The sequence below is a fragment of the Enhydra lutris genome, unplaced genomic scaffold (genome assembly GCF_002288905.1).
Source record: "Enhydra lutris kenyoni isolate GAN:26980312 unplaced genomic scaffold, ASM228890v2 scaffoldscaffold20, whole genome shotgun sequence".
In the NCBI taxonomy this organism is placed as follows: Eukaryota; Metazoa; Chordata; class Mammalia; order Carnivora; family Mustelidae; genus Enhydra; species Enhydra lutris.
Genome location: NW_019154104.1, coordinates 20,199,058 through 20,224,104, shown reverse-complemented (window position 1 = coordinate 20,224,104; position 25,047 = coordinate 20,199,058). Strand labels below are relative to the sequence as shown.

Below are 25,047 nucleotides of genomic sequence, written 5' to 3'. Positions count from 1 at the left end.
CTCATTTGTGGTAAGACTGAAGTCATAGAATCCTTTCTGTTGTTAATCAGGTTTTGATTTTTTTTTTTCTAGTTGTTACCTGTTCTGGGATCTTTAAAGAAAGTTAGGCATCCTAAAATACTTGCTTTAAAACTGCTGACCAATTACTGAGAAACACTGATTCTCTACAGTTCCTCTATGTCTTTGTTTGTACTTTAAAAAACTTTTCTTCACACTTTGCTTCAAAAACATATTTAAAAATAGGCACATTCCGGTTCTCCTCCCGAGCTGATAATGACACAAGTAGACAATGTAATTATCTGAGGTAAAGACTGGGTTCATCCCTTCTACTTTCCACCACCCTCACTAAAGCTTTAATTGCAATTTATGGATGAGTATAATTTATTAAAATCATTTTAACTGAAGTTCTGAGATCTGATTTTAAACTTTAAAAATACGTGTGGAGGAGCACATGGGTGTCTCAGTGGGTTGGGCCTCTGCCTTTGTTCGGCTCAGGTCATGGTCTCTGGGTCCTGGGAGCAGGGAGCCTGCTTCCCCCCCTCTCTCTGACTGCCTCTCTGCCTACGTGTGACCTCTCTCTCTGTCAAATAAAGAAATAAATAAACGTTAAAAAAATATGTGTGGAATTAGAAGATGTTAAAAGGTCTCAGAATGTACTTTCAGTTTAGTGGTTTTTTCTTCCACATAATTGAAGGGGAAGATTAAAGTATTAATTATCAGCCTTTGATTTTGCTTGATCAGTGGATCCTGTGGTGAGAACTATATTTTGGGCTCTTGGCAGAGGATGAAGTGTTGGCACCCTAATTTGTAGTATTAATAGTTTCCCTCAGGGCACCTGGGTGGCTCAGTGGGTTAAAGCCTCTGCCTTCGGCTCAGGTCATGATCCCAGGATCCTGGGATCGAGCCCCGCGTCGGGCTCTCTGGCAGGGAGCCTGTTTCCCCCCACCCTCTACCTACTTGTGATCTCTCTCTCTCTGTCAAATAAATAAAAAAAAAATCTTAAAAAAAAAAATTCAACAGTTACCCCATCAATGAAAGAAAAAAAAATAGTTTCCCTCCCCCAAATTAACCTTATTTTTAAAACATAATATATGTTTCAAATTATTAACATCAAAAGAAAGTATATGTATCATACTTTATACATACCTAAATACATATGTACTACCTCCTGATTTTTGGGTTATCCATGTAAGTTTTTTTTTAAGATTTTATTCATTTGAGAGAAAGCAAGAGCACCAGGGGGAAGGGCAGAGCAGAGCCCTTTGGGGGCTCCTATCCCAGGGCTCTGGGATCATGACCTCAGCCAAAGACAGGTTTAACTTACATGAACCCCATTCATGTAAGATTTAAAAAAAAATTTTTTTTTTAAACAGACCAAAACCATAGGGGAGAAATTGGCTTTTATCAAATAATTATAATGAGAATAATAATCTGGGAAACTCACTACTGGAATTTGTTACAAAGCTCATTTCTATTTGAACAGATAAACCTTTGACTGTATAAATAACCTTAACAATTAATGACCCTCCTAAGCTTTAAATTCTTAAATTTTTTTTTAAATTTTAAAGTATGTAACTTTTAGCTATTTTGCTCAATCTCTAATCATCTGGTAAATGTGACATTTTCTTTCTCTTTTATTCAACCCACATTCTTGTTCAGAGAATTAAAGATTCCTTAACGTATTCAGTGGCTACCATTCACCTCTTTTACCTTTACTTTTCAACGGGTCTGCCAGATTTTCTGAATTTGGGGAAACTGTTTCAATAGTAGTTTTAATCTTTCTCTCAACTTTCTTCTAGGCCTGCAGGAAGAGCAAGTAGATCCAAAGCCGTAGTCTCTGGTGAACAGCTTTTTGAATCTATTTTGCCATTTGGTAGGACTCAGAAGAACTAAGAAAGGATCCAAGTTCTATAATTCTTTCTTTTCCTGTGTGAATGGTTTTAACCTTTGAGAATCTGAAACTCAGCACATTTCTGCTTATATAGTGGTAAATAGTTTATTTGGAGGTAAATAAGACATATTCATAGTCAAAGTTTCCTCCTCCGATGATGAGGAGGAAGTAAATAACATTCTGAACAGGCATGAAGAAGGAATGGATTGACTAGTGGTATTTTACCTTTAATGCCAATGCCTTCTGATGTAATCCACAGTTTTGAGCAAAAGGCATACTCTATTAGGTTAGAAGATACGTTCAAGGATTAAATTCCCATTTCAGCCACCTCAGCAAAACTGGTGGCTCTTTTGGCAGCCCGGATAAATTCTAGTTTGGAGAGGTGTGGTAGTATGGAGATCTGAAACAAAACGAAACAAAACACTACAAGCAAAAAGGCTAGATATGTTATGAATACCCATTTTATTTTTTTAAAGTTTTTAAAAGGATTTTATTTATTTATTCGTCGGAGAAATAACAAGCAAGGGGAGTGGTAGGCAGAGGGAGAAGCAGGCTCCCCACTGAACAAGGAGCCTGATGAAGGACTCCATCCCAGGATCCTGGGATCATGACCTGGGCCAAAGGCAGATGCTTAACTGACTGAGCCATCCAGACGCCCCTATGAATACCCATTTTAATTTTCTTTAATAAACAATTCCGTGTTTCCTGTTTTTTTTTTAAATCTGATTCAATCACCTTTTCCAAAATGGAATTTATTTGTTATTTCAAAATTTAAAATATCCACTTTACAGGGGCTCCTGGGTAGCTTGGTTGGTTAAGGGTCAAACTCTTGATCTCAGCTCAGGTCTTGATCTCAGGGTCATGAGTTCAAGTCCCATGTTGGCCTCCATGCCTGGAGTGGAGCCTAGCCTATCTACAAAAAAAAAATTAATTAAAATGAAACAAGATGGGATTGGGAGGGAGACAAACCATAAGTGACTCTTAATCTCACAAAACAAACTGAGGGTTGATGGGGGGAGGGGGTTTGGAGAGGGGGGGTGGGGTTATGGACATTGGGGAGGGTATGTGCTATGGTGAGTGCTGTGAAGTGTGTAAACCTGACGATTCACAGACCTGTACCCCTGGGGATAAAAATATATGTTTATTAAAAAAATTTAAAAAAAATTTTAAAAATTTTAATTAAATTAAATATAAATAAATAAATAAATAGTCACATTCCAGAATAGAATAATCAGAAAATAGAGAAAAATTAATAAATCTAAAAAATAAACCAAATAATTTAAATATTAAATATTAAATTCAATTAATATTTATATTAATTATTTAATTAGACATAAAATATTAAATAATTGAATAGTTAAAAATTTATTTTATATGTGTGTGTGTGTGTGTGTGTGTGTGTGTGTGTGTGTGTATTCACATTCCAGAATAGAATAACCAGAGATTAGAGAAGCAAAATGAACACCATATTAGTCTTCTCAGGCTACCATAGTAGAATACCACAGACCGGGTGGCTTAAACAACAGAAATTTATTTCCTCACAGTACAGGAGGCTGAAATTCCAAAATCAAGATGCCAACAGTGTTAGTTTTGGGTGAGGCTTCTTTTGGTGACTTGCAGGTGACCATCTTCTTACTGTGTCCTTGGATGGCCTTTCCTCTGTGACCACCACTCCTAGCATGTTTATTCCTCTTCTAAGGACACTAGTTATATTGGATTAGGGCCCCACTCTTATGGCCTCATTTAACTGAAATTACCTCCGTAACAGCCCTCTTTCCAAGTACAGTCACAGTGGACTTAGAGCTTCAAGATATGAATTTGAGTGGGGAGGACACAATTCAATCTGCAGCAAACATTAGACTCTCATAATATTCTTTTAGATATATGTTATGTATAAATGTGTGCACGGTATATAATTTTTTTAGATTTATTAGAGAGAGAGTGTGTGTGCTCAAGTGGGAGCAGGGGCAGAGGGAGAAGGAGAGGGAGAAAATCCCAAGCAGGCTCCGTGCCCAGGATGAGATCCATGCCCCCAGATCATGACTGGAGTCAAAATTGAGAGTCAGAGGCTTAACAGACTGAGCCATCCAGGCATCCCTGCGGTATATCATTTTCAAGAAGATTATACCAACTATTTTGTTTGGTAACTTGCATTTTAAATTAGGACATCATGACTGCATGTGAATAGATGCATTTCAACAACTTTTTTAAAAAAGGATTTTATGCATTTATTTGACAGAGAGAGAGAGCGCAAGTGAGCAGAGAGGCAGGCAGAGGGAGAAGGAGAAGCAGTCTCCATAGTGAGCAAGGAGCCCAGTGTGGGGCTGGATCCCAGGATCCTGGGATCATGACCTGAGCCGAAATCAAGAGTCAGAAGCTTAACTGACTGAGCCACCCAGGAATCCCATTTCAGCAACATTCTTTTTTTCTTTTTTTTTTTAAAGATTTTATTTATTTACTTGACAGAGATCACAAGTAGGCAGAAAGACAGGCAGAGAGAGGAGGAAGCTGGCTCCCTGCTGAGCAGAGAGTCCAATATGTTGCTCTATCCCAGGATCCTGGGATCGTGACCTGAGCCAAAGGCAAAGGCTTTAACCCACTGAGCCACCCAGGGGCCCCTTTCAGCTACATTCTTCATGGAATTATATTATTTCATTGTTTGGCTGTTTGATAATACCAATCTTTTCCCCCCTTGACATTTGGGTTATTTTACTTTTTGCTATTAAAACCTTGAACATAAATCTCTGTGCACTTGTCTGATTATTTCTTCAAGATGAAGTCCTAGAAGTCCAACTGCTGGGTCACAGAGGTGCACACGTTTTGAAAGCTTTTCATACTATTACCAACAGCTCTCCACAAAGGCTGTGTCAGTTATAAAGAGCAGTGTATATACGCCACCGCATTTCTCCATACCCCTAGCAACTCAGTATTTTTACAGTTTTTGTCTAATTTAATAGGAGGAGAGCAGGGGAGGACATCTCGGTCATCTAAAACCACCGTTTTATGCTTTCATTCGCCTCTGGCTCCATGGAGGGGTTGGGGAAAGGCAACCGAGGAAATTCAGCTGAATGTAGTTTCAGTCATAAAATGAACAACAACAACAACAAAAAAGAATTTAGTTTAGGTCGAACTACAGGTGAATTACAGCAGGCGATAAAGACAAGGATGCGGATGGGCAATCTGCGGGAGAAGGGAATTTTTAAAGTTATTTACGGGAAGGGCAATTTTATAGCGAGGTTTTCAACTTTAGGCAGGCACGTCCCTGCAGAGCGAGTGAAACTGCTTTCGGTAGAAAGCATCTCCTGACCACCCTGCATGGCGAAGCTCTCGCATCCTGCGAGAGGCCAGCAGCCCCGCTGCACATGCTTGGAAGCGAGCAGCCGACTCGCGGGAGGACCGAGGCGGCCGCCGGGCGGTCCCACAATGCCCCGCACGCGCCACCCGGAGGGCGGAGAGAAAGGACCACTGCCGGGGGTGGGCTCCACGGAGGGCTCCGAGAAGTGCGCAAGCGCACTGACCTCGGCGGGCCCTAGCAACCAGAGCAGTGACAGTAGCAACGGCCGGAATGGTGAGTACCTTCTAGGCCTCGTAGTCGAAGAGGAGAGGAGACTGGAGGTGGAAAAGGGTGACTGTGGCGTGTTGAGGGTCGGAGCGCTTCTCGGGCAGCGGAAGGAAGCCGGTCACCGGCGCTAGCTCCGCAGTCAGAGGCCTGAGGCGAAAGAGAAGCCCCGGCACGGGGTGGTCTGGGGCGCGGGCGGCCTGGGGCAGATCGGAGGTTGGGTTCGTGTGGAGGGACTCTGACAGAGAAAGAGAGCGCAAAGAGCAGGAACTTCTCGAAAAAGAGCGGATTAGAGTGGGAAAGGTGATGAAGGCGGAGTGCGAATAAGGATTTTTCTGTGCATAGCAGTCATTTTCCCCCAGGCGAGACGGGGCGCGGGGAGCTGGTTATGAGAGGCGTGTGTGTAACCCCGACTGCCGCGGTACTCCTTACCTGTGAGGTGCCCGGGTTGTCCTCTGAATGACTGTAAGTGCGTTATTAGGTAGCCCTGTAAAGCCCATTCGGATAGACTGTATTAGGAGATGTTCCTCAAGTTTCAGTATGCATAAGTATAGTGGGCTGAAGACTGAGCTTGCTGGAATGGAGATTATGAATTCTTAATGCAATGGGATTCGGGAATTGCATTTGGACGGTGCACCTCAAGTGATTCTAAAATTGGAGGGCGTCCATACTGCTACCTGGGATTTGAAATCTCTCCGTGATCTATCCAATCAAAGACCTTTATGAAGGAGTGATTTTACTTACTGATGCTCCTCAACTCCTCCTTAAAATGTGCAGTGTTGGGACACCCGGGTGGCTCAGTCGGTTAAGCCACTGCCTTCAGCCCAGGTCATGATCCCAGATTCCTGGGATGAAGTCCGTATCAGGCTCCTTGCTGGGCAGGGAGCCTGCTTCTCTCTCTGCCTCTGCCTGCCACTTTGCCTGCATGTCCTCGCTCTCTCTCTCTCTATCTCTCTGACAAATAAATAAAATCTTTAAAAAAGAGAAAAAAGGTTTAAAAAAATGTGCAGTGTTGCTTACAGGTTTGGTAGTTCCATCTAGCAGTTTGAAAAGGGTTGTCGTTGGTTGATTACAGAGTCAAAGCTGTTTAGCAACGTATGTGATTGTCCTGTCTGGTGGAGGTGTTTATGAAGAACAAGTACAATTGGTTGCTTCTTTTTGTGATTCCAGTGCTGTGTAAGTGGGCAGAAATTGAGCCCAGGAAATTGAAATGATGTGGAAGTCATGCTTGCCTTCAACCACAGGATTAAATACCACTTTTAAAAGTAGTTTTCCCGCACACTTTCCTTACTTTATTCTACAGGCGTTTAGCTGAAAAGCACTACCAAAGAAAGTAAAAAGTTCTGGAACCTAGGTTTATATTCAGGTGAAGAAATAATCAGCTCTAAATGATTTTGAAAGCATGATCCATGAGAATTACTGAAAATCGCCAAATAGAGAATCAGAACCAGTAATTAGATGAAGCTAGCTAAGGCTGGAAACCGGTAGGTCCAGAGCCCTCCAGAAATCAGGCCAGCATAGTTTTTTCAATGAACAATCCGTTAGCCTCCGGGGCGTCTGGGGGGTTAGTCAGTGAAGCATTTGCGTTCCTCTCAGGTCATGATCCCCCAGTCCTGGGATCAAGCCTGCTCTTGTGTTGTTGCTCTCTCTCTCTCTCTCTCTCAAATAAATAAATAAATATCTTTATTCTTTTAAAAAGCTGCCTTAGCTTCCATTGTTTTTAAATGATTGTATTTCACATCAAAACCCAGATTTATGGCCTCTGTAAAAAATCAGAAATACTAGGGGCGCCTGGGTGGCTCAGAGGGTTAAAGCCTCTGCCTTCAGCTCAGGTCATGATCCCAGGGTCCTGGGATCGAGCCCTGCATCGGGCTCCCTGCTCAGTGGGGAGCCTGCTTCCTCCTCTATCTCTGCCTGCCTCTCTGCCTACTTGTGATCTCTGTCTGTCAAATAAATAAATAAATAAATCTTAAAAAAAAATCAGAAATACTATATTTCACCACTGGACACATTTTCGCCCTATTTTTGTATTATGATGTAATATGTAATATTATTTTGTAATATGTAATATTTTGTAATATGATGGTGTTGTATAATTGGCAGCATCTTTACTTTCTTAGTAAAAGGTGTTATTTTCAGTAATGGAGTTTTAATATTTGGAGAGATCTTGTCCCAAGTCCCACCTGCCAGCTGTTTTCTAATGCCAGAGGTAAGGTTATTCTCTTTATATGGCCAGCTTTACCCATTAAAGATGTCCACCGGTCCTTTAGGCATTTCAGTTCTTGACTTCTATCTATAGGGGAACTAGTAACCTCATAAACCAACCTGTAGACAGCCAGATTGCTTCCAGTTTGAAAGTATTATTAGATGTATCTTTTCATGGCCCTATACAAGGATTTTTTTGAAAATTTGCCCAGCAGTGGGATTTCCAAGTCATAGGGCCTCTGCATACTTAATTTCCCTAGGTATTGTTAGACTGCTTTCCAGAAGTCTGCTAGTTTGTTTGTTTTGTTTTGATTTTAAGTAAGCTTTACCCCCAACATGGGTCTTGAACTCACCACCCTGAGATCAAAAGTTGCATGCTCTGCTGACCAAGTCAGCCAGCCACCCCTCTCTCTCCTAGTTTTTACTTCCTTCAGTACTGCCTGAGAGTTCTACATTCTCACCAAATTTCTCACCTTTGCCAATCTGAGGATGTATTTTAGTATTCCATTGTTTTACTCTGCGTTCCTCTGATTTTCAATGAGTTCCAATACCTCATGATATTGTTAGTCATTTGGATTTCAATTTCTGTTAATTCTCTGTTTATATTTGTTTTGCTAACTTTTTCCATTTTTTTTTTTTTAATTTTAGGAGTTCCCTCTATATTCTCTATTAGTCTTTTGTTGGTTTTATGTTGAAAATCTCTTCTCCCAGCTTTTCTGTTAACTCTCTCAACAATGTTCTTCACTTGCTGAATTCCATTTGTTCTATTTCTCAGTTTGTTCTATTGTATTTCCTATGTAAATGATCATGTATGCATAGTGCGTTTTATTTCTTCCTTTAAATCATTCCAATTTGTATTTTCTTTTATTATAACATTAATAAAGATCTCTTGTACCATGTTAAACAACAGCAGTGATAGTAGGGATCTTTGATGTATTGGGGATCATAAAGAGAAGACTTCTAGTGTTATCTTCCCAATTTGCTCTTCTTTCCGTTTATTTAAAATACACATACTTTATACACATAAACACACATCCTGATACCTCTTCCAAATTCAGCATTTTTGTTTTTATTTTTGTATTTTCTTTTTCCTTAGTAATTGTCACTTTCTAATATACTATAAAATGTATTTATTTAATATTATTTACCATGTGTCTCCTGCCAGTGGATGTAAGTTACAGAAGGTGGGAATCTTTGTTTTTTTTCCTTGATATTTCCCAAACATGTAAAAGTATGTTTGGTATATAATAGACACTTAACGAATATTTGCTGAAATGAATGGATGTCTTCATTAAGTCTGGCGTTTATGATAGCTTTTTGGTATGTAGCTTTTACCAAGTAAAGAATTTCCTTGTAACTCTTAGTTGAGAGCTTTTAATGTTAGATGTAGAATGTTATTTTTTTTAAAGATTGTATTTATTGAGAGAGAGAGAGAGAGGGAGTGCACAAGCAGGGGGAGCGGCAGACAGAGGGAGAAGGAGAGGGGGAGGGAGAAGCGGGCTGTGGGAGGGGAAGGGCTCTACCCCAGGGTCCAGGGATCATGACCTGAGCTGAAGGGAGACTCTTAACTGACTGAGCCACCCAGGTGCCCCAGATGTACAACTATTTTATAAAGTACTTTTTCCTCACTTACTGAAATAAATGTGATTTTTTTCCCCTTTAATCCATAAATAGGTGATTTACATTTATAGGGTTTTTTGGTTAATCACTCCTTATGCTCCTGGGATCAGCCATTCTTGACCCCGATTATTATTCACCATTGGCTTTGGAGATCTAATGTTGTATCTAGGATTTTCACATCTGTGTTGAGAAGTAAGGAGGGCCTCTTATCTGGTTATGACATCAAGGTTATTCTAGCCTCAAAAAATAAATTGGCAGCTTTCCCTCCTTTTCTGGTTTCTAAAACAACTTGTCTGTTAACAGAGAATATCTGTTCCTTGAAACCTTGTCAGGATTTACTTGTAAAATTATCTAAGCTTGGAGATGTAGGGGAAGAGGATAAGGGTAAATCTCTGGTTATCTTTTTAACATTGAAAATAATTATTGGTCTATTCAGATTTTCTGATTCTTCCTGTGACAGTTTGACACTTTTGTGTTTTTTTCTAGAAATGCATTCTTTGTCTAGGTTTTCAAACTACCATATGTTTGCTTATGATATTTTATTTTTAAATCTTCGTGGTATCTGTTATTTCCTCTGATTCTCAGTTTTCGTCATACAGCTCTCTTTTTGCTCAGTCAGGCTTGCTAGAGATTTAGGAACCAGATTTTAGTTTTGTTAAGCTTTTTTTCTTCAGGTCTGTTTTTTATAGACTTATTCCTTTGTATTTTCCTTAGCCTTCTTTGTGTTTGCAACGATGTGCTTTTTCAAATATCTCAAATACTTTGCTTGTTTTCTGTTTCTTATTTTCTCTTAATTTTTGAATAGATAAATATATTTGAAACTGTAAGTTTCCTTTTAAATGTTATATTCCTAAAATTTTTATATTTCTTCTTTTATCTTTTTTGTTTTACTGTAGTTTATAATTTACTTTTAACCCAACGATTATTTATTACTATGTCTTTGCTTTCTAGATGTAATGGTATATACAGTTGAGCACTGTAGGTCTGAACTGTACTGATCCATTTATATGCAGATTTTTTTCCAATAAATACACTGTAATACTGTAAGTGTATTTCCTCTTATGATTTTTTTTTCTTTTTTAAAAATTTATTTGAGAGAGAGCACATGAGTCAGGGGAGGGGCTGAGAGGGAGGGAGAATCTTGAGCAGACTCCACGCTGAGCCCAATATGGGGCTCTATCTCTCGACCCTGACTGAGGTCATGACCAGAGCCAAAACTAAGGGTCAGATGCTTAACCTACTGAGCCACCCATTCACCCCTCTTATGATTTTCATAATAATATTTTCTTTTTTGTAGTTTACTTTATTGTAAGAATACAGTATATAATGCATGTGACGAGCAAAATGTGCATTAATCAAATGTTTATGTTATTTGTAAGGTTCTGGTTGATAGTAGGCTTTTAGTAGTTTTTGGCAAGTCAGAAGTTATACTCAGATTTTTTACTGTGTTGTGGGTTTGGGGCGGGAGAGGTTGGTGTCCCTAATGCCTGTCTTGTTGGAGAGTTAACTGTACTTTTAAACTTTTCCTTTTGTTATTCCTTAGGATTTTTTTAAAAGAGTTTATTTATTTATTTGACAGCCAGAGATCACAAGTAGGCATAGAGGAAGGCAGGCAGAGAGAGAGGAGGAAGCAGGCTCCGCATGGAGCAGAGAGCCTGACATGGGACTCGATCCCAGGACCCTGGGACCACGACTGGGGCGAAAGGCAGAGGCTTCAACCCACTAAGCCATCCAGGCACCCCTGCTTAGGAATTTTTCTAAATGAACTCTAGCAGTAATGAAAAGATGTCTCCCTTTTCTCACATTTAAAGTTTTAAGTGTTCGGGCGCCTGGGTGGCTCAGTGGGTTAAAGCCTCTGCCTTAGGATAGGGTCACGGTCCCGGGGTCCTGGGATCAGGCCCCACATCGGGCTCTCTGCTCAGCAGGGAGCCTGCTTACTTCTCTCCCTGCCTGCCTCTCTGCCTAGTTGTGATCTGTCTGTCAAATAAATAAAATCTTAAAAAAGTAAAATAAAGTAAGTTTTAAGTGTCATATTAAATTGAATCTAAGATACTATTGATTATAAGGTGCAACGTTATTTTATGTTTTAAGAAAGAAAAATAAGTAATTGGAAATGAATCATGACAAGTAATTTCTTATCACTTAGAATTTTTATTTTGTGCCTATCGACAAAGTTCTTTTTTTTTTTAAGATTTTATTTACTTATTTGACAGAGAGAGATCACAAGTAGGCAGAGAGGCAGGCAGAGAGAGAGGAGGAAGCAGGCTCCCCGCTGAGCAGAGAGCCCGATGGGGGGGCTCAATCCCAGGACTCTGGGATCGGGACCGAGCTGAAGGCAGAGGCTTATCCCACTGAGCCACCCAGGCGCCCCGACAAAGTTCTTTTAAATGTATTTAGGCATGTAGGTTTTTATCGTAAGTCATTATTTGCAAACATAAAAAAGAATATACGTATATTAAATAAATTGCTTAATATTTTTCTAGATCATCACCATTGCTACCCGGCCACAGTAATTGTAGATTGTTCCTGGTTGTAAAATGCATCCAAATTTCAAAGATGTTAAAACGTAAAAGTTGTTGATCTTAGAATCAATGAAATAAGATCTATTTTTTAAATTTTATTTTAAAGATTTTATTTATTTATTTGACACAGAGAGAGATCACAAGTAGGCAGAGAGAGAGGGAAGCAGGCTCCCCACTGAGCAAAGAGCCCGAGGCAGGGCTTGATCCCAGGACCCTGAGATCACGACCTGAGCCAAACAAAGGCAGAGGCTTAACCCAATGAGCCACCCAGGTGCCCCATAAGATCTATTGTAATATCAAATGTTGAAAACTGTATCTTTTTTGTAAACCAAGTGGGAGAGAAGTATATGGGCATTACATGATGATTTCCTTAATTTCTCTGAGAGGCATTTAAATAAATCATCCTGATTTGAGGAAGTTAAAACACTTCGTTTGCATGTAAGGTCTCAAAGAAAGAAGTTAATCTTTTCAGTGGTAGATGCTGAGGCTAATAATCATTGTCTGAAAATTGAATCAATAAATCATACCAATAAAGATACTCTTGTTTCCTTTCCTTTTAAGGCAAAAGCAACAACAATCAAAGAAGCTCTAGCCAGATGGGTGAGTGTATGAATTTTTACCTCTTTCAGAAACCATACAAGAATTATTGGATAGTTATTTAAATCTGACCAGTCAGCACAAGGAACCTTTGTGGCACTGGAACTATTTAACTGTCTTAACTGTGGCAGCGGGTACATGAACCTGTATAGGTGATAAAATTGTATACATTTAATACTCACATACCAATGCATTCACACTGTGTATAAATGAGTACTAGTAAAACTGGGAAAGTCTGATCAAAATCAGTGGATTATATCAATATCAACATCCTACATGTCCCATCAGTGGGTAAATGGATAAAAAACATTATATATCTACAGAGTGGAATATTATTCAGCCACAAAAAAGAAGGAAATCCTTCCATTTACAACATGGACGGTCCTTGAGTGCATTATGCAAAGTGACATAATTCAGACAGAGAAAGACACATACTCTGTGATCTCACACATATGTGAAATCTAAAAAAGCTGAACCCGGAAATGAAGAGTAGAACAGTGATTGCCGGGGATTTGGGTGTGGGGTAAATGGGAGATGTTGGTCAAAGGGTACAGACATCCAGTTATAAGCCAAGTCCTGGGGATCTGATATACGGCATGGTGACTATAGTTAATAATATTGCATTATATACTTGAAAGTTGCTAAGAGAGTGGATCTTAAATTTTCTTAGCACCCAAAGTAAAAAATTAGGTGATGGATGTGTTAGCTAACCTAATTGTGTTAATCATTTCACAGTATATACAGGTATCAGATCATCACCTTAAACTTATACAATGTTACGTGTCAATAATGCTGGAAAAAATATTAAGGTATATATTAACATAAGAAAGGAAACTGCATTATAAAATAAATGAATTGAATATAAACTATAGATATTTTGAATAAATCATTCTATAAAGTTTGAACAGTTGTAATTCAGCATCATAAATAGAATTTCCTTAGAGTATTGACATAGCTCCTCAATTTCTATGCCCAGTGATAACTTTTTTGTGGATATTATCAGTAGTTTTTTGAATAATATATGTCTTTTGCTTTTGAGGCTGAGCTTTGAATCAAAAGTCTTTCAGGAAAAAAGAAAGTCTTTCAGGAGACTTGTGTGTAGGGAAAATAAGGTGGATAGAATAATGAAATATTTGAATTCTTGTTTTGGTGCTTATAAACTTCTCTGTACTTCACATTTAAAAATTCATTTCTGTTTGGTTAATGAAAAATCTGTTTTCTTAAAGAAGAAAAGTAAATATGGAATAAGCTTAGTATTAGATTAGATTTTCTTTGAATTAGATTTTAGGACTTAATTTACTTATAATAATAAGTGGTTGCTTTTTTGTTTTGGGATGTAGGTTCTATTTCTAGATTATATTGTGGCCATAAATCTTTAACTTTAAGATTGATTGAAGATATTAAGCTCGTTCTTTCACTGATTAACCTAACATTTATTCAGGATCTACTATGTATCAATTTCCCTCTCATAACCTACAAATGTATGACACAAAAATAAGTATTCAGTGTATATGTATTAGATCTTTTTCTTTCAACGTACTGCGTATTTTCTTTTTTGCTGTTTTTTTAATTGTGTATTTTCTAGTATTGACATGTTACAATTTGAATTTTAAAAATAAGGCTCTGGGGGCGCCTGGGTGGCTCAGTGGGTTAAAGCCTCTGCCTTCGGCTCAGGTCATGATCTCAGGGTTCTGGGATCGAGCCCTGCATGGGGCTCTCTGCTCTGAGGGAGCCTGCTTTCCCCTCTCTCTCTGCCTGCCTCTCTGCCTACTTGTGATCTCTGTCTGTGAAATAAGTAAATAAAATCTTAAAAAAAAAATAAGGCTCTGCATGTCTGCTAGTACACTGTTATAGAAAATGCAGGAAAGCAAAGGAAATGGTCCTGCACTTCAGGAGCTTTCTGTTTTGTTGGAGAGAGAGAACTAACTTTAAGTAGGGAGGTACTTTGAAAATATTATTAGGCAGCATATATTGGTAATATTAAATTGTGTACATAGTACTGAAAATCTAAGATAGAATTTAGTAGTAAATTATTATAGAGTAAATTATTATCTTTGACTTTGACTGTGTTGTAAGGATGACATCTTCCCGAATTCTTGGTATTTTGGAGCTCTATCTCAGACTGAACTGTGTGCAGAAAAAACAAGAAGAGGGACGCCTGGGTGGCTCAGTCGGTAAAGTGTCTTGCCTTCGGCTCAAGTCATGATCCCAGGGTCCTGGGATGGAGTCACGGCATCAGATTCCTTGCTTGGCTGGAAGCCTGCTTCTCCCTCTGTCTGCTGCTCCCCCTGCTTTACTCTTTGTCTCTGGCAAATGAATAAATAAAATTAAAAGAAAAAGAAAAAGCAAGATAAGATGACAAAATAGTTGATCTTATAGATCTAAATCTGATATTTAAGAAAAGGGTGCTTAGGGACAAAGAACTCTTCCGAAGAAAATGTTGTTATTGTATTTTTGTTTATTGTTAGACTCTTAAAGGATTTTTTATTTTTTATTTATTTATTTATTTATTTTTTAAATTTTCTTTATTTATTTGACAGAGAGAGAAATCACAAGTAGGCAGAGAGGCAGGCAGAGAGAGAAGGGGAAGCAGGCTCGCCACTGGGCAGAGAGCCCGATGTGGGGCTCGATCCCAGGACTCTGGGATCATGACCTGAGCCGAAGGCGGAGGCTTTAACCCACTGAGCCACCCAGGTGCCCCTCTTAAAGGATTTTTTAAAAATGCTTTTGTTTGTTTATTTGTCAGAGGGAGAGAGGGAGAGAGAGTGCGAGCACAGGCAGGGGGAGCGGCAAGCAGAGGGAGAAGCAGGCTCCCCGCTGAGCAAGGAGCCCGATGGGGGACTCGATCCTGGGACCCTGGTGTCATGACCTGAGCCGAAGGCAGACGCTTAACTGACTGAGCCATTCAAGTGTCCCAACTCTTAAAGGCTCTTATTTTATTTTATTTTAAAGATTTTATATATTGACTTATTTGTCAGAGAGTACAAGCAGGGGGAGCGGCAGGCAGAGGGAGGAAGCAGACTCCCCGCTGAGCAAGGAACCTGATGTGGGACTGATCCCAGGGTGCTGGGATCATGACCTGAGCTGGAGGCAGATGCTTAATCCACGGCGCCACCCAGGCATCCCAAGGATTTTAAATACTACAGAAATGAAAGTTATTTTCTTTCCTCCTCCCTTCCACTTGGTTGGGACCTATCAGTAAATTATCTGAACTGGCCAGGTAGAAGCCTGGTTGTCAGGGCCAGTTAGTAAATGTCAGTAAGTGAACTGTAAAGAATGCAGAGTTATCAAATTCTAAGAATTGTTTTGAAATAAACTTTGAAAAGCCTTAGGGTAGTCTGTACTTTTTTAGTTCTGTGTTACAATCAGGTTTCACTTTCTTCCAAACTAATTTTTGTCATAGGAAGAGAAAACCAGTCAGAAGCCATCCGAAGCCAAAGAGATTAAGCTTTATGCTCAGATTCCCCCTATAGAGAAGATGGATGCCTCCTTGTCCACGCTTGCTAATTGCGAGTAAGTTCTCTTGTCTTTTTTCCCTTTCTTTTCTAAATACACAAACCAGAAAAAATGTGTTTGTTTCCTGTGATCTTCATTTCTCTTTGTTTGTTTGTTTGGTTAATGCAGTTCCCCCTTTGGCAAGGCCAAACATAAGAGATTACTGGTTTATGGGACTACGAATCAAGTAACCCTGAACAATGTAGTATTTTTTTACAGTAAAATTTGTATAATGTGCCTGGAGAATAGAAGTTTCCTTGTCTCTTGGGAGAAACTAAATAACACAGTAATACTATTATCCTGCCATAAAATCTAATACTTTCTCTTATAAGATTAGCCAGTCAGCACTATACTTAGCAGAGGACTAAGAGATACTGCTGTAAAATTTTTTTCAAATTATAAAAATACATTGTAAAACATCTAGAAAATACAAAGAGCACAAAAGAAAGAGTTAATATTAACCAAAATTGTACCACCTTTTGAGAACCAGTATTAGCATTCTGATACAGAGCCTTCTAATTTTTTTTCCCAATTGGGATCAAACTATACTTATTATTTTGTAATTCTATTTTCCCATGACTTTAAGTACCAAATCTATATTAATTCCCCTTAACTTCTTTTCTTTCTTTTCTTTTTTTTTAATTTGAGAGAGAGAGCAGGAGAAGTGGAGAGTCAGAGGGAGAAGCAGACTCCCTTCTGAGCAGGGAGCCCCATACGGGACTTGATCCTAGGACTCATCCTCTTAACTTATTTTCTAAATACTTATATACTTTTTAGCAAGCTTCTGTGGCAAATTTGAGGCAGTTCAACCATGACACCTTGTGACCATGCTCTCTGGCAGCAGTGTCTCTTCTCAGAGCTGTAGAATATTGTAGAAACACCTGGGGTTCTTTCTGCTTTCTCCACCTTGTGTGTTTCGAAGTGTAGTGCACTGACTACCAACATAAGAATCTCCTTATACAGGAGATTAGCCCCATCCCAATTTACAGAAACAAAATAGCTACTGATGAAACCTAGGAATCTTTTTTTTTTTTTTTTAAGAGTGTATTCATTTATTTGACAGAGACAGTGAAAGAGGAAACACAAGCAGGGGGACTGGGAGAGAGAGAAGCAGGCTCCCCATCGAGCAGGGAGCCTGATGTGGGGCTCGATCCCAGAATCCTGGGATCATGATCTGAGCCGAAGATAGATGCTTAATGACTGAGCCACCCAGGCACCCCAATCTGTATTTATAATAAGCAACTTGAGTAACTCTTAGACACATAATTTGTGAACCCATGCATTAGACTAGTATCTGTCTTTGGAATGAAAGGGAAAAGCAAACATATTTAGTTATTGTGTGCAACTTGTCCTTTATGATGACAGCACAGTGTATTATATAAAATTCCATCTTAGATTTTTTTTTTTTTTTTTTTTTTTGCTTCAAAAGCATGATTTCAAAGAGCACTGTTTCCAAATGGTCAGATATCTTTTTATCATAAGGCCATCTCAAAGGCAAATATTTGAGAAGGTTTTGTACCTAGTACCAGAGTACTAGGAAGCTGCTTGGAAATAGTCAGCCTGTTCGGATTTTTGCTGATAATCTCTTTGGGCAGGTTGCCTGGACACCAATTAAAGAATTCATCCCCAGGGGCGCCTGGGTGGCTCAGTGGGTTAAAGCCTCTGCCTTCGGCTCAGGTCATGATCCCGGGATCCTGGGATCGAGCCCCGCATCGGGCTCTCAGCTTGGCAGGGAGCCTGCTTCCTCCTCTCTCTCTGCCTGCTTCTCTGCCTACTTGTGATCTCTATCTGTCAAATAGATAAATAAAATCTTTAAAAAAAAAAAAAAGAATTCATCCCCAATCATATTCCCAGATTTAAGGCATTTTCCACTTGTAGTAGTCAGGAGTTGGGGATTATTGGAAAATATACAGATTTGACCAGTAACTTACACTGCACAGTAGTTGCTTTTATTAAAAAAAATGAATAATTCTTTTTCAAGTCATATCAGAAAGGATAAGACCACATGTTTTAGAGTCAGTTTTAGAGGGATTTAAATTAGACTCTGCCCATTTCTGGCTATGTAATATTAGGCAAATTGCTTAACATCTTTGTACCTCAGTTTACTCATTTGTAAAATATGGGTGATAACAACAGTACTTATTTCACAGGATTGTTGTGATAGTTAAAACAGTTTATGTAAAGTACTTGGAAGAGTACTGAGCACAGATTGTGTTCAATAAAATTAGCTTTTATCATACTGTTTGCATGAAGTAAACTAAAACATTAAATATTTTGTCAAGAAAGGATGACTAAGAATGTGTAGTTATGTCCCTGTAAAATATTTTTTCTTTTCTTTCTTTTGTTTTTCGGGGCCTGAACTCATGACCCTGAGATCAAGACCTGAGCTGAGATCAACAGTCAGAGGCTTAACCAACTGAGACACCGAGGCACCCCTAAATTTTTTTTTTATATAACTGAGTTATGAGTAGAAAAAACCTAGACAAATATATACAAACCATTAAAAGTAGTTCTCTCTGGGAAAATCTGTGGAGTGGTTAGGATTACATATGACTTCCTCAGTATACATTTCTGAATGATTTAACACACAAGCAAATAAATATCTTTGTACATGCATATATATCGTTCTGCTTTTTATCAAAAGGAATCATATAAAATGTATTGTTCTGCTAGGTGGTTTTCAACTTGAGCGCACATCATGGACATCTTCCCAAACTGGTATCTGGAGCCCAGTTTCATTTGTATTAGTGACAGCATAGTTTTCCATTATCTATCCCTCAGTTTCTATATGTTTACAGATTTTTCCCCGTTTTTTTGCTATTACAATAATACACTAAATAATCTAGCTTATAGGTCTGTTGGCATTGGCATTTCAGTAGGATATATTCCTAGAAATCCATTACTGGGTCAAGGAATGCATGCATTTAAATAACTTAATGGGTAACATCAAATTACCTTCAGAAAGTTTTTTTAAAATTTTCTACATAAATATGTATTAACTTCTGTAATCAGGAAAAAAGTATGAGGATTGATTTCAAAATGAAAGAATACATGCCATGTCTGAGAGGGAAAAAAAGGATTCGGTGTAAAAAGAAAACATGACTAGGGGCGCCTGGGTGGTTCAGTGGGTTAAGCCGCTGCCTTCGGCTCAGGTCATGATCTCAGAGTCCTGGGATCGAGCCCCGCATCGGGCTCTCTGCTCAGCGGGGAGCCTGCTTCCTCCTCTCTCTCTGTCTGCCTCTCTGCCTGCTTGTGATCTCTCTGTCAAATAAATAAATAAAATCTTAAAAAAAAAAAAGAAGAAAACATGACTTAAATGTTATCTTGTATGGGCACTTGATTAATTCCTGATACAGTATTTATTTATTTATTTATTTATTTTTCTGATATACCACTTAAAATTGTTTTGTATTAAGTCAAGTTTTCCTTTGTTCTTTTTAAGGAAGCTTTCACTGTCTACAAACTGCATTGAAAAAATTGCCAACCTCAATGGCTTAAGTAAGTGATCCACAGTAACAGATGGTTCTTGGATTTTCTCGTTTTTGGAATAAACATTCCAGAGACACTATGTAATCCCAGAAACTGGCACCTGTTTTAACTACAGTAATTGTCAGGTGGCAGAGAGACTATATCAACCATGTGTCTTAAATGTGGTCATCCAGGGGCGCCTGGGTGGCTCAGTGGGTTGGGGCCTCTGCCTTCGGCTCGGGTCATGGTCTCAGTGTTCTGGGATCGAGAACGCCTCCCTCTCTCTCTGTCTGCCTCTCTGTCTACTTGTGATCTCTGTCTGTCAAATGAATAAATAAAATATTAAAAAAAAATGTGGTCATCCAAAGAACATTAGAACACAAGATCTGAACATTTTAAAGACATTTTAAAGCTTTCTTAGAGTTAGAATTAAATGGAAGAATTAGATTTTTTAATTATAAATTTTTCAAATCTGTCTTGTGTTTAATACTTGTAATATTTAAATTTTAATTCCTCACCATCATTGTTTTTGTTGTACTCCTTATCTGTCTTTTTTTAAAAATTTTTTTAGATTTTCTTTATTATTTGACAGAGAGAGACACAGCGAGAGAGGGCACACCAGCAGGGGGAGTGAGAGAGGGAGAAGCAGGCTTCCCGCAGAGCAGGCAGCCCGATGCAGGGCTGGATGTGGGGCTAAATGCAGGGCTGGATCCCAGGACCCTGAGATCATGGCCTGACCCGAAGGCATGGCATGAGCCACCCAGACACCCCACAAATAAGCATTTTTAAAGCAAATCACAATCTAACTCTTAAAAGTTTGAAAGCAAAAGATTTTAAAATACTAATTCATTTGATTTCACTTTTAATCCTTTGTGGAGTGAGGCGGGCTATACATAGATATGTTCCTATTTTCTAATGTGAGTCCTTATGCTATAGTAGATTTGAAATATATATGCTTCCAAATTTAAAGTTCAGATCTTCTTTACTTATTTTATTCCTGAAGTATTTTTCCTAGCCAGCAATTTAAAACCATGCTTTCAAAATAGCTGACCATTTGTAAATTTCATGTTGTCGTGATGTGAAATTATAGTTGTAGTGTTTACCTTCAATGATAAGTAAGGATAAGTAAATCAATTTCCTACTTGAATACCACTTTTTATTAATACAGCCTTTCTTACTCATTAGATAAGTATATTTATTATATAGTTTATTAACACTTCATTATACTAGATTTACAACAGCTGTAATATGATTCTCATAAACAAATAACTGTGTTTTTTTTTTCCCCACTGCAGAAAACTTGAGGATATTGTCTTTAGGAAGAAACAACATAAAGAACTTAAATGGACTGGTAGGTTGTTATTTATTTCTTTAAAAAAGCATGCACTTCTTTCCTTAATATACAAGCAATATTTGTCCATTGCAGAAACTTTACTAAATAAAAAAGCAACTATGAAAGGTACCTATAGATCACTCACTTACAGTTTAAATATTGGTAACTTTTTTTTAAAGATTTATTCATTTATTTGAGGGTCACAGAGTGTGCAGGGGGAGGGGCAGAGGGAGATGGAGAGCTGAGGTGGGGCTCAATCGTGACCCTGAGCACGACCTGACCCAAAACCAAGAATTGGATGCTTAATTGACTACCCCACCCAGGCACCTCATAAATATTGCTGACATTTTGATTGTCATCTTTCTTGCATTTTTTCTTATTCTTTGATGTAGAAAATGAAACCATACTATACATATTGTTTTGGATCTTTTATTTTTTTTTACTTAATATGTAAAGATGAATTTTTTCATGTTATTCATTCATTTGGTATATTTCCTGAATGCCTACTTTAAGCCAGGTGCTGTTCTGGGCATCAGAGATACAGAAAAATATGAAACGAAGTCCTTGCTTCCCTAGAACTTCTATTACAGTACAGGGAGGCAAACTAGAAAATATTTGTAGAGTACATAAGCAATAGATTATATAATACGGGTGGTGATGAAGGCAATGAAGAAAAACAAAACATACAAAAGCTTGGGTGGATATAAGCTCTAGATAGTGAGGATGTAAGCTCTAGAGTTGACCAAGGGACTGGTGTTCCAGACTGAGGTGGGACCCCAAAGGTAGATGTCCTGAAATCGAAGGTACTTGATATGATTGAGTAAGAGCAGAAGAGTTGAATGAGGCGGGGGCAGGGGGAAGTTGTCCTCCCTGAGGTAGGAAGTCAGGAACCAGGCCAGATGGGGCCTAATAGGTCATAATAAGATTTTGGATTTTTTTCCCAAATGGCTTGAATAGTCATTGGAGGTTTTTGATCAGAGGATGTAACTTAAGTTGTTCTGTTTTTTTTTTTTTTTTTTCCTTAAAGATTTTATTTATTTGAGAGAGCATGCCTGTGTGCGCACATGCAGGGGGAGGGACAGAGGGAGAGGAAGAGAAGCAGACTCCCTGTGGAGTGCAGAGCCTGTCACAGGGCTTAATCTCATGACCCTGAAATATGACCTGAGCCGAAATCAAGAGTTGGACACTTAACTCACTGAGCCACCCAGGTGCCCTGTAACTCAAGTTTTTAAAATAATTTTCAACCATACCCTTTTTAAATAACAGCATAATATTCTGTTTTACTGATTTACCATAATTTAAGTCAGTTACTTATTAGTCATTGTTTCTAGTTTGGAGTTGTTATCATAATGCTATTATAAATCTCCTTTTAGCTATATTATTACACATATCTGTGAGTAATTCTTTGGATAAATTCCTTGAAATGGAATTGCTGGGTCAAAAAGTATAAATTTCTTTTAAGGCTTCTATATAGCATATTATCAGGTTATCCTTTGGAAAGTTTGAAACAATTTATATTCCTACCAGTAATGTATCAGGGATCCTATTTCCCCTTACCAAACTTGGGCATTTAAAAGTTTTAAGTTTTTGACACTGTATTTTATTCGTATATTTATTAGCCATTTGAATTTCCTTGCAAAGAAGTTGAGATGAAACAATACTGTAAAACTAGGCAATTTCAGGAATGACAAAGCCAATGTCTTTTTCTTGTATCTGTTCCCCAAAAGACAAATTTTTCAATTTATTATAGATTTTATGTGTTTATTTTAGACAGAGAGAGAGAGAGAGTGAGCATGAGCAGAGGGGAAGGGAAGTGGGAGAGGGAGAAGCAGACTCCCCACTGAGCAGGGAGCATGATGGGCTCCACCCCAGGACCCCGGGATCATGACCTGCACTGAAGGCAGATGCTTATCCACTGAGCCACCCAGGTCCCCCAACAATAATTTTTTTTAAGTGTTTATTGTTAAATAATTTCTAAACAGGGGTGCCTGGGTGGCTCAGTGGGTTAAAGCCTCTGCCTTCAGCTCAGGTCATGATCCCAGGGTCTTGGGATCGAGCCCCGCATCGGGCACTCTGCTCAGCAGAGAGCCTGCTTCCTCCTCTCTCTCTGCCTGCTTCTCTGCCTACTTGTGATCTCTGTCTGTCAAATAAATAAATAAAATCTTTTTTTTTTTTTTTTTTAATTTATTTATTTTTCAGAGAGAGAGAGAGGGAGAGAGAGCAAGCACAGGCAGACAGAATGGCAGGCAGAGGCAGAGGGAGAAGCAGGCTCCCTGATGAGCAAGGAGCCCGATGTGGGACTCGATCCCAGGACGCTGGGATCATGACCTGAGCCGAAGGCAGCTGCTTAACCAACTGAGCCACCCAGGCGTCCCAATAAATAAAATCTTAAAAAAAATAATTTATGGGCGCCTGGGTGGCTCAGTGGGTTAAGCTGCTGCCTTCGGCTCAGGTCATGATCTCAGGGTCCTGGGATCGAGTCCCGCATCGGGCTCTCTGCTCAGCAAGAAGCCTGCTTCCCTCTCTCTCTCTCTCTCTGCCTGCCTCTCCATCTACTTGTGATCTTTCTCTGTCAAATAAATAAATAAAATCTTAAAAAAAAAAAATAATAATTTATAGGGACACCTGGGTGGCTCAGTTGGTTAAGCAGCTGCCTTCGGCTCAGGTCATGATCCCAGCGTCCTGGGATCAAGTCCCACATCGGGCTCCTTGTTCTGTGGGGAGCCTGCTTCTCCCTCTGCCTCTGCCTGCCACTCTGTCTGCCTGTGCTCGCTCTCTCTCTCTCTCTGACAAATAAATAAATAAAATCTTTAAAAAAAATAATTTATAAACATTCTGAAATTTTATTTTATTTATTTATATTTAAAGATTTTATTTATTTATTTGTGAGAGAGAGCAAGAGAGCGAAGGAGTGAGCACAGGCAGGCAGAATGGCAGGCAGAGTCAGAGGGAGAAGCAGGCTTCCCCACCAAGCAAGGAGCCAGATGTGGGACTCGATCCCAAGACGCTGGAATCATGACCCGAGCTGAAGGCAGCTGCTTAACCAACTGAGCCACCCAGGCATCCCAACATTCTGAAATTTTAAAAAAGATTTTATTTTTATGTATTTGTCAGAGAGAGAGAGAAAGAGTGAGCACAAGCAGGGGGAAGGTAAGCAGAGGGAGAAACAGGCTCCCCACTGAGCAAGGAGCCTGATCGTGGGGCTCCATCCCAGGACCCTGGGATCATGACCTTAAGCCGAAGGCAGATGCTTAACTGACTGAGCCCCGCAGGCATCCCAACAGACCGAAATTTTTTATGACTCTGGCCTTCTCCTCTCACTCCCCCAGTAAGTCTAGCTTGTGCTTCCTAAGAACCAGCAGGGATGAATCTACAGAGCTTCTCGACAATAACCTCACCAAACCAGACAAGCTGAAGTGGCCGTCCCCTTGTTGCAGAGGCCACTATAATACCTGAACAGGAGTCAGTGTTCAGAGTTGTGATTTTGGAATTATCTTGAAATGTCTTTACTTACCCACATGAAGTGTTACGAATAAACTTACAAAATACTTGGAAATTCTTAGAGATTACATTCTAGAGTTAAATAAAGGAATTTTTCTTCCTCAAAATAATGACCAGTAGATGAACTGTGTGCTTGCTAGTTGGATATGATAAGTGAAATTCTTTAAAGATCTGTGAAATGAAATTGTTTTTGATGTTCTAAATGATTCACAAATTTAAAGGAATTTTGCCTTCTTTCCATTCTTCTGGGCCCTAGATGGTAAAAATGTCAAGTATAGAGACATTATTCATAATGGGTACAATGCTAATTTGTCAACAGAATTTGATAATTTAATATATTTCTTTTTTTTTTTAAGATTTTATTTATTTATTTGTCAGAGTGAGCACAGGCAGACAGAGTGGCAGGCAGAGGCAGATGGAGAAGCAGGCTCCCGCTGAGCAAGGAGCCCGAGGTGGGACTCGATCCCAGGACGCTGGGATCATGACCTGAGCCGAAGGCAGCGGCTTAACCAACTGAGCCACCCAGGCGTCCCAGAATTTAATATATTTCAAGCTAAACATTACTTTGAATTATCTGTAAAGGAAGAGTTTGCAAGTAAACATGCCCAAAATTCTGGGGATCAATACGCCAGATGCTTGATGTTCTCCAGGTTTTTACAGAACACCAGATTCTCAAGCACTGCTATAGTGTATACCTTCTCCCATGAAGTATAATATATACCTAGAAACCACAAAGAAATTATGAATACAGGATTAAAGGCATGTGTAGAGATATTATCTAGCTGAACCATCACTTGCTTAAGATCTCTTCACTTTCCATAGATTTCTATCAATACCACCCAGCAGTTTTCTTCCC

General features: G+C 39.1%; 1 protein-coding gene across 1 annotated transcript in view; it reads left to right on the top strand.

Moving 5' to 3' along the window:
• The first annotated feature begins 5,434 nt into the window (after positions 1-5,434).
• Positions 5,435-25,047, top strand: part of LOC111148699 (dynein axonemal light chain 1) — a 43,500-nt gene continuing 23,887 nt past the window's right edge. The window contains exons 1-5 of the mRNA XM_022505493.1: positions 5,435-5,459; positions 12,359-12,397; positions 15,798-15,907; positions 19,332-19,387; positions 20,653-20,708. Of these exons, the coding sequence (XP_022361201.1) occupies positions 5,457-5,459; positions 12,359-12,397; positions 15,798-15,907; positions 19,332-19,387; positions 20,653-20,708 (264 nt within the window). The 5' untranslated portion in view covers positions 5,435-5,456. The remainder of the gene's footprint in view (positions 5,460-12,358; positions 12,398-15,797; positions 15,908-19,331; positions 19,388-20,652; positions 20,709-25,047) is intronic.